The sequence below is a fragment of the Tasmannia lanceolata genome, unplaced genomic scaffold (assembly GCF_043159265.1).
Source record: "Tasmannia lanceolata isolate RefF3 unplaced genomic scaffold, GAP_Taslan_0.1 ptg000013l, whole genome shotgun sequence".
NCBI lineage: Eukaryota > Viridiplantae > Streptophyta > Magnoliopsida > Canellales > Winteraceae > Tasmannia > Tasmannia lanceolata.
The window spans coordinates 16141420-16150828 of NW_027518690.1; the positions used below are offsets into that span (position 1 = coordinate 16141420).

Sequence of the window (9409 nt, forward strand, 5' to 3'; positions counted from 1 at the left end):
TCCGATTCTTCTCGAGGCTGGGATACGTAGAGCAGCTGGGATGGACGGCCATCTTGGTCCGAGTCAAGTCGCATTAGATTTTTAGGATTCATTTTGTCCAGTCATGTATAGAATTGAATTGTGTTGTGTGTTTTGCTGTGTTTTCTTATTTTCATGTATAGATCTTATACCTTTAGTTGTAACATGCATGTGTTTGCACACCAGAACTCAGACACCAATTAGGTATGGCACTCATAACCTAGCTGTTATTAGGCGACACTTCTTTCATTCCTTTTATGTGTGCTTATTATTCATCTCCGAGACATGCATGATTAGATAGACGTCTTCCCGGAGATATTCGTTCCCATTTCACATGACTTTCGCCCAAAACTCTTCAAAATTATTAAGTAAATGGCATAAGAGACCAGGTGTTTGCACTTGGGCGGATGAGGTCCTCTTTGGACCTTCCGAATTCGTAACCAGGCATGAACCTTCTTTTATATCTCTGGTTATCCGTTGCGACAAAGCATAGTATGTGATCCTTGGCCCACTTCCTTGGATGGCGACTCTTCTTTGTTTAAGGTACGCCTCAAATCTGGACTAGTCCCCGAATCGAGAGGTATCTCACCTTTGTATCGCCACTTATGCTGTGAGGGGCACATTCTTTCGAGAGTTCCTTGGTAGAGCTCTCCATTCATGTGGATGATCCTGAGACTGTAGCGTGTGGGGCTCGTCCCTCGCCTCTCTCGGATCGGGGTCCACACCCATCACCACAATGCCCCAAAATTTTTGGAGCAAGCAGTAGTACATCAACACAATCTATAAGATACAAACTCAAAAGCACAAACAATTCACACTGTTAACCCGCCCCGCAGATGAAAATTGCTATGACATCAAGATATCAACAAAGGACTACCTTAGATTTCAAATTCAGCAGACCTTGAAAAGAAAATTTAGAACACGAATCTCCATGTAAGCCCAAGGGTTCCCATAGGTTTAATCATTCACCCTTACCTTCTTGTTTTGATACTAGCAAACCCAAATTCATTAGTCTTTATGGACTAATGTGTTGCTTTGTAGTGTTGTGTTTTAGACAGGAACTTTACATGTTATATTGTCATTACACAACGCAACTCAACACATGGGTTGCGGATCAACATACACAAAAAAACCAAAGAGCTTGCACATATATTGGAGACATCATCCGTGGAAGATGTTCAAGTTAAAAGCTCGAGTTAAAGTCCCACAAGCATGCCTAGCAAAGTGCCAGAAGAAGCTTGGAGATGAACCGGCATTGGTGACCACCTCATGAACCATTAACATGCTAGAAGAATGGAGGAAGTCACAAGACCCAAAGAAAGTTGAAGTGTTCACTCTCTAATTGAAGATGTCCAAGAAAGTGCGGAGTAGTCAAGACATCAAGAAGACTCAAGGTTCTATATTTTTAGATTGTATTAAAGTCCTCTTGTCTTTAGAAACCATCCACACTCCCCCAAAATGTATTGAAAAACCTTGGACAAAAGCCCAAAGACAATGGCCCAAGTCCTTGAAATTTCTATATTTAAAACTCAAATTTCAAATAAGGCCGGTCTCCCGGGCGACCGCGGTAAGGTGGCTGGAAATCCAGCACCTACCAAAATTTAGCGGGCCGGTAGACCGGGGCCTCCCGGGCGACAGCGGATGTGTTCCTGAAAATCCAGAAGCAATCCAGCATGGTCGGGCCGGTCGATCGCCATATGGCCAGGCAACCATGGATAGAAATCTGGACAAAAATAAAAAGTCTAAATTGCTCACGACGAGCGACCGCGACACCTCGGTCGATCGCGACGGTATCGAAAAGTAACCGTTGGGGCTCAAACGACTAGATTTTTCTAAGCCAGTTTATTACGGTTTTGCCCCCAAACAGTCATATCTTTGTATGGGCTATTTATACCCTATCCATGACCAACTAAATAATCTTTTGACAAATCATTTCACATCTATTTTAACCCAAACTTTCATATCAAAGGTTTATCCTCTTCCATGCTTCGAATTTGTGTATTCTACATTTATCAAGAGGATCTCTATAGGGCTTCTACATTGTTTATTCTTTTGGAGAGTTTTGTGAGCTATCAATTGTTGTAATCCGCCTATCAAGAGGCTAAGAGAGTTTTTCAGTTATTGTTCTTCTTTGTATTGAGGCTCTTCGATTCGGCCCAGTAAGAAAGGTGAATCAAATTGTGAAGAGGGGTTTTCGCTTCGGCCTGTGTGAAATGAGAAGCTTGATTGTAATAGAAGGTCTCCGATTCGGCCCGTTAAGAAAGGTGAATCTGGAGTTGCGAAGAAGGTTTGTTCCCTCGGAGGCGGAGAAGTATTTGTACGGCTCGGAGATTTGAGGTGTGGAATCTCATCATTAGTGGAGTAACCAATGAGATAAACTTGGAAGAGTGGAGTAGGTCTTGTTGATAGACCGAACCACTATAAATCTTTGTGTGCTTCTTCTCCTCTTCTTGTATGTGGTGATTGGTAAATTCTAACATTCATTTGTGTTTTATGTTTTATTGAACAAGGGTTATTTTTAAATTGCTCAAAATTGGTAAATTGATTTTAATCTTAAATGAGATGAAAACTCAGTTCAAGTTTCTCCACTTGGAGGATCATTGTAAGACAAAGATAACCCACAATGACAGAAAAGATAAAAAGATAAACAAAGACTGATGTTAAAAGACACTTTAGAAACAAAATAAAACCACCAAATTAACAATTTTAAGTCCTATATATATAATAAAAGATCATTGGTGTATCAGCAGCTGATAAAGGAACACGCAACGCAGCATTTCCATCTAAAGAACAAGCGAACATATGTCATATGTGAACAAACAAAAGAAAAAAAGAAGGAATAGGCCTCACCTTTGATTCGGACATTCATCTGATAGACCCTATGTCAGATCTCTAGTGGCCCAAAAATAATATCAATTGGACAAACTTAACATATAATATTATCTATTTTGGCCGTTGAATATGGACGTGTCAAAAACTATGAATTGCCAATGCCCTCATTCAATGACCAAAATGCATAACAAGGCATTATAATTGTCTGGTTGGCATGATTTTTGGTATGTTGGAGATCCAACATAGGACATATCAAATGGACGGGCTTGGATTAATCAAAGGCAGGGCCTGTTTAACAATGGGCCTGCCTCATTGTATGGTAATGATGTTGTTTCCTGTTGAAGCATTCCTCTTGGATTGGTTCTACTTGTTGGAGTTGCCATTTCCCCCTCTCTCTTTTTTCATTTATCACTGTTTGTCCTATTGAATTGTTGCCATCTGCTGCTCTTCCTTGCCCCTCGTTGCCTAAGGAGCCATCTGCTGCTCTTCCTTGCCCCTTTTGTTTAATTACCTTTTGATTTCACCCAACAGCCCTATTGATCTCAACCCCTCAATCTTTCAAATCCTTTCAAAACATCACCAAACCTTCAGCCCACATCCATTAATTTCACTTCTTTCATCCCTTCCAAAACAGCTCTACCCAATTCCCACTTTAATCTTTTTCTTTATTTTGGCTGACCAGTACCCATAAGAAATCGTACTCAGGCTGCCCCCTTGTCCATCTTCTTAAAATCGAGACCACCTTCAATTCTTGGAACCTACGTTCACCACCCATAAAATATTCCCTTTTCATTCCCTACACAATCCCATTAAAGTTTGGTATCAAAGTTTCCGCTTCCGCTATACACCCCTGCATTATTTGGTATCAAAGCTTCAATCCGCCGCGTCTCCCCTACGTTATTTGGTATCAAAGCTTCAATCCGCTGCATCTCCCCTACGTCAGTTTCGAATGTACTCTTTAAGAAAAATGCTATAAACACGTGATTTTATATATGCTCTCTCGTAGTCACTTTTTGGGCCTATGAGTGCCATATGGATGTGATCAGATTGTCAATCTGACCATTGGCCACAAATCCAGCCTATTGTGACCCCACCTTGATCAGATGATCCTATCTCTTTTGATCACTTAATCCTCGTTTAGGATTCTGCTAAAGGCCTGTTCGTTTCAGATTGTGACAACAGATGGTGAGGGCCCTAACCGATTATTGGCCCAAAATTTATGTTTTAATTTTGGTCTAATAATTGGTTGGGGCCCTCAACATCGGTTGTCACAATCTGAAACGAACAGGGCCTAAGTAAAGCTAAACAATTGATTTTTGTAGTCAATTGGCCGTGGCTCGCCTCATGATGGTCTACAAGATCAATGGTCTTGATTAAACATGCATGTTCTCATGTGGGACCCAAAAGATTGATAATTAGGATTGAGAAAGCAAAAATGATATAATCCGAGAAAGAACATAAACCATGTCTTGCTTATGAAACTAGGAGGTTACCATCCTAGTGAAATGGCAAATCTTCGTCAAAATACAACAACATTTATGCGCTTACTACCAACATTTGTGCATGGTCTATGCCCAGATGGGAACTATGGAGGAAAAGATGGCGACAATAATGGGGATGATGCCGCCGGCAAAGTGGGGTCCATGAATGCAACCACTGGACTCCGGGGTTGCGGACCCACCAGATGTCGGTGTACCTGATGACGCCCGGGTGGAATTGGAAGTGGCTGCATTAACCAAGTATGAAATGGAGTTTAGGGGGAAAAAATGTTCAAAGTGTAGTATGGTCATTTTGAAAGAGGTGAAGGGAAAAGAAGCTTAACCTGCTGAAGAATTCATGAAAATGGAATACTCCGGCGAGCTTGGCGCTATGTTCAGAAGCTCTGTCCAATTGAAAACAAGTCAGAAAACAAAGAAATTGTTAGTAGAAAATAGTAGATTCAATTCAAGCGGGCCCGCTTCTCATCACTGTCTGAGCTGATCAAAATCACCCATAGATAAATTTCAAAATGTGGATACAATTTTCGAGACGGGATGTTGAAGTATAAATGATTAAATAACACCAACTCTAAACAGCTTAAGCTTTTGGAGTAATTGGTTGTTTCATATGGTATCAGGGCAAAGGTCCTGAGTTAAAAACTCCTTGATATTGAAAAATGGCATGTAATGGCCAAGCCAAAAGAAGGGCCACATGTGCCACGTGTAGGCCAACCCAAAGAAATTGGGGCCAAACGGAAAGCGGGAGTGTTGAAGTATAAATGATTAAAAAACACCAACTCTAAAAATTTAAGCTTTTGGAGTGACTGCTTGTTTAACAGGGGATAGCAGTCCCAAGATAAAATGATCAGATCCGAGGCAGAAGGAGGGGGCCAAGGAGGAGAGACTATGAGTTTTGTAAGGAGAGAGAAGAAGATAGGGGTTCGTGTTTTGGTGGTTAGGGAAGGAAAGGGTAGGTCCGAAATCTCAATTCAACCCTAAGATTTTAATATTAGGTTCCGGGATTATTTTGCTTTGGAAGCTTCCTCTCTATTTGGTTGCAGGTATTTACCTCGTAGAGCAGTGGTGTAACTAGTCAACAGGGAGGAGACAGGCCTTGGAATTCCCTAGAACTTATCTCGTATAGTAGTAAATAATACTTAGTTGTCAGCCTCGTAGAGTGGTGGTAGGAGGTGTCATTACCAGGAGAGAGAGAGAGAGAGAGAGAGAGAGAGAGAGAGAGAGAGAGAGAGAGAGAGAGTATTGTTCCCAAGAAATCAAAACAAAAACTCATTATTTATGGTTTTTTGTTTGGATTTTGTTGGGAGGAGACAAGGGTGTCATGTCATTAGATAAGGCATGATTAACCAGGATGTCTCTCTAGTAGATTTCAAAACCATATTAGCAACCAAACAATGGGTTTTGGTGCAATGGATGAACAAATGATCCACAGTTTCGCTCGCACCCACACACTAGACATAATGATCAACAATAAGCATGTGGCACCATCGAAGATGGTCAATAGTCTAGATTCTGTTCTAGCATGATGTCCACCCAAATGCCCCAACTTTGGAAGGAGCTGGGAAGGATCCAAAGGTGTTCGAGATTCAAACCCTTTTATCCATTCCTGCTTTCCCGACGGAGCAAGATTCAGCTAAGTGAATAAGAGAGACAACCCCGTCCACTTCCCTATCAAAGAAGTTCCTCCTAAATTCAATTTTCCAAGAGATCATCTTTCCTTCTCTTACAAAACAATCCTATACAAAGGCTTCGGTGTTTGAATCCGCTCGAAAGAGATCCGACTCTGTAAAATCCAAGATTTTGCTATGCTCGATTATAAAATTCATGTAACCAAACGTTCCGGTAGGGAAATGATACTATGAGACACTTTCTAAGACTCTCTATGATTGGGCTGATACAATGGTACTACCATGATCACATTGTTCAGACCATACATAGCAAGAAAGATCTATCTCATATATAATACAATCTTAGCCATCCAATTGTAGGTCTTAAACACGGACGGTTGCTCTATTTCATCTACCAAATCCATTTGTGGGCCATCAATCAAACAGTCAGGATGGTCCCATTGGAGTGATTTTCAAGCTATGTAATCTCCACAGAAGGGCTCGCTAGATGAATGCCCAGATCACACTGATATCTTGTAGGGCTTGTTTGGCAACCAAGAAAAATAAATTTCATGGACTCTTACGTTTAGGCAAACAAGATAATTATTTCTTGAGATTCTTTTTCTTCCTCGGATGTCATTATAAATTACGGGAAGCCATACATTCGTCCCTTTGTTTACTTAGGATAGTCTCCTCTATTTTATTTATGACTCCTCTTTTACACTGGATGGGCTTGTCCCAAATAATAAGGGGCCAGGTCAATGTATTATTTCCCTAAATTAAAGGCCTCCTGCGAATCAGACTTGAACTACTCGCAGTTCAAGTTACATTTTTTTAATGTGTAATCAAATTGGAAAAGCAGTAAATTTCAGAAAAAACTTTTCTTTTCCAAACTTTTCCAAAAAAATTCCTGCAATCCAAGCAGTGCCTAAAATTTCTATAGGAGTTTCTGAAAAAAAAGATAATTTGAACCAATTTATGATGATTTCTCTCTAAATTACCATAATTACCAGGAGGAGGTATCCCAAAGGTTGTCCAGAATTTCATCTAACAAACTTTGGGACCCCATCGGGTGAAAAATTAGTTAAGAATACATTTGTTCCTAAACCAGACCACCCAAACAATAACAGAGCCTTCAATTTATGATAATATCCCTCTAAATTACCATAATTAATATCATTTCCCTGTAAATTATGGAAAGAAAAAAAAAATTCAAGATTAAAAAATTCCATCAGGAAAATTTTTCTTGCAATCCAAACAGGGTGTGAGAAATGGGTAGAGAGAGATTCAATTTTTATTCAGACGAGCCTTCAATTTATGAGATTTTATATGGTGCTCGCCCATGAAGTCCAGTGTGGTCAGTACGATAAAAGTACCGCCCTTGATATTTGATCCAACAGCAGACCTCTTAAAAAGTGGTATGTGTTGGGTCGAATATCAAGGGTGGTAGCATCATATAATTTCTCTCAATTTATAATGACGTCCCTCTAAATTAACCACAATTATATCATTTCCCGCTAAATTATGGAAAGAACAAATTTCTCAAGATTTCCATCAAATTTTTCTTCTTCTTGTAATCCAGACAGGGCTTGTCTTATTGTGTGCATGTGTGTGTTTGAGAGAGAGAGAGAGAGATACTTGGACAGTAACTAGAGCTTGTGTTAGCAAGGTTGCACTGAGTTGGAAGCTGAAGCAGCCTAGGCACTTGCAAACCAAGGCTCTTAAGGGCAGGCAATCCTTCATAAGTTTGTTGAATGATATAACAGAGGCAAACAGCTTCCTCATCCCGAATCTGTTTCGTCGATTTGCAGCACGATTCCGAAGGCGTTGCCGTCTTTGCACTCCCGTAATCCAAACATGAATACACCTTTGTAAACTCATTGTTGCACTTATCTTGTATAGGATTAGAACAAGAAATTAAGCCAAAAATAGAGGAGAGAAAGAGGAAAGAGATGAAGAGAGATTGTGGTTTCTTCATCTTTTCTTGTATCTTCTTTTGTGTTCTCTTGTGGTGTCGAGTGAGGAAGAAGAAGAAGATTTATCTGAAATAGTCGAGAGACAAAAGAGTTTAATGAAACTGTTTTTGAGTCCATTGACAGTTGTGATGTTTAGGGCAGTAGGCTTTAATGGGCTTATTGTCATGTTGAGGGAATGAATGATGGGTAGATGGGGCAGTTAGCAGATACATCTGGCTGTTACATTAAAGCCTTATATAGCTGATGGTAAATGTCTTTTGGTTGAATTGGGTGGGCCTAGGAGGATCTATGGCCAACAGAGTAGAATGGGCTTTTGATGACCTAACCCATAAATAATTTGAGGGCCCACAGTTTGGTGGGAATATTATCTTAAAAAAGGTGGAATTGTCAAAATAATGGACTGCGGATCCCATTACCCTCATTTATTTTCTTCATATGGGTATGGAAAATTAGGTGATAGAAAAGGTAAATTTCCTTCATTGTTTTAAGGAAGATGATAAACCCACCCCCCATTCTTCCTTGGGTCATAACTCATTAATACACTAGAGGGGACGTCTGGGGAAGAAAAGGGGGCAGATATATCACTTCATTTGTTTTATTGAAGTGGAATGCTAAATTTAAGAGGACCCTTGGAAAAAATCACTCGCAAGGGCGTTCCATTGTATCCGCGTCGCCCAACCACATATACTATTCCTTTAATTTTGCATTTATCAGTGCAACTATAAATTCAGATGATGTGTATCCAATGAGAAATCCTTGCCCTCCTTTTTTTTTTTTTTCATTATAAGGGTTTTGATAATTAGGGTAGTAAAATTGGTGTTTTTCTTCATTGTTTTATCACCTCCGTACCCACATACCTAAGAGTTATTAGGTTACTTAAGGCATGTTTGGATCTAGAGATTTTTTTTTGTTGGAAAAAATCTCTTTCCTAGGAAATAAAAAATCAATGCTTGGTTAACTATTTTAATGTATTGATGTGACTCAAATCTGCGCCGGAGTGCAAACGGTCCAGATGCCGAGGTCTTGCCTCTTGCGGGGTTGGTTTAACCTATACGACCTGTGTCCACAGACAAAAGGTTAAGGATCACCTATCCAGAAAAAATCTTTTGAATAGAGTTTTTGGTTTCCTGATTATTACCCGCTTCTCACCACTTGGAGTTGGAGACACTAGTTTCCTGATTTTTGTTTCTTGATTTTTAACCACTTCAGCCACCCTACCACTCTCTCACCACTTGGAGGCACTAAGGGGCCGTTTGGATACTTGGATTTTAGAATCCAGGTTTTTAGTTTGAAAACAGTGTAAAAGAGGGTATGAATTAAGCTGTTGGATGCTGTCCTGACAGCATTTCTTGGATTTTATGCAAGAAAATCAGTTTTTAAAAATCTCTCCTACATCTTATGATTTCTAAAACCTAGAAATATGGAAGGATCTGGTACTCTTTTGCTGATAGAAAGAAGGGAGAGAAGTCAAAACATGAGT

At 39.9% G+C, this 9409-nt stretch overlaps 1 protein-coding gene across 1 annotated transcript; it reads right to left on the reverse strand.

Moving 5' to 3' along the window:
* Nucleotides 1-4271: 4271 nt before the first annotated feature.
* On the reverse strand, nt 4272-8049 carry LOC143889885 (non-specific lipid transfer protein GPI-anchored 1-like). The gene is made up of 3 exons (XM_077394276.1): nt 7592-8049; nt 4673-4732; nt 4272-4576 (listed from the first exon to the last, which is right to left on the reverse strand). The coding sequence occupies exons 1-3, from the start codon at nt 7929-7931 to the stop codon at nt 4419-4421; spliced, it is 558 nt and encodes a 185-aa protein (XP_077250391.1). The 5' UTR covers nt 7932-8049; the 3' UTR covers nt 4272-4418.
* Nucleotides 8050-9409: the final 1360 nt, after the last annotated feature.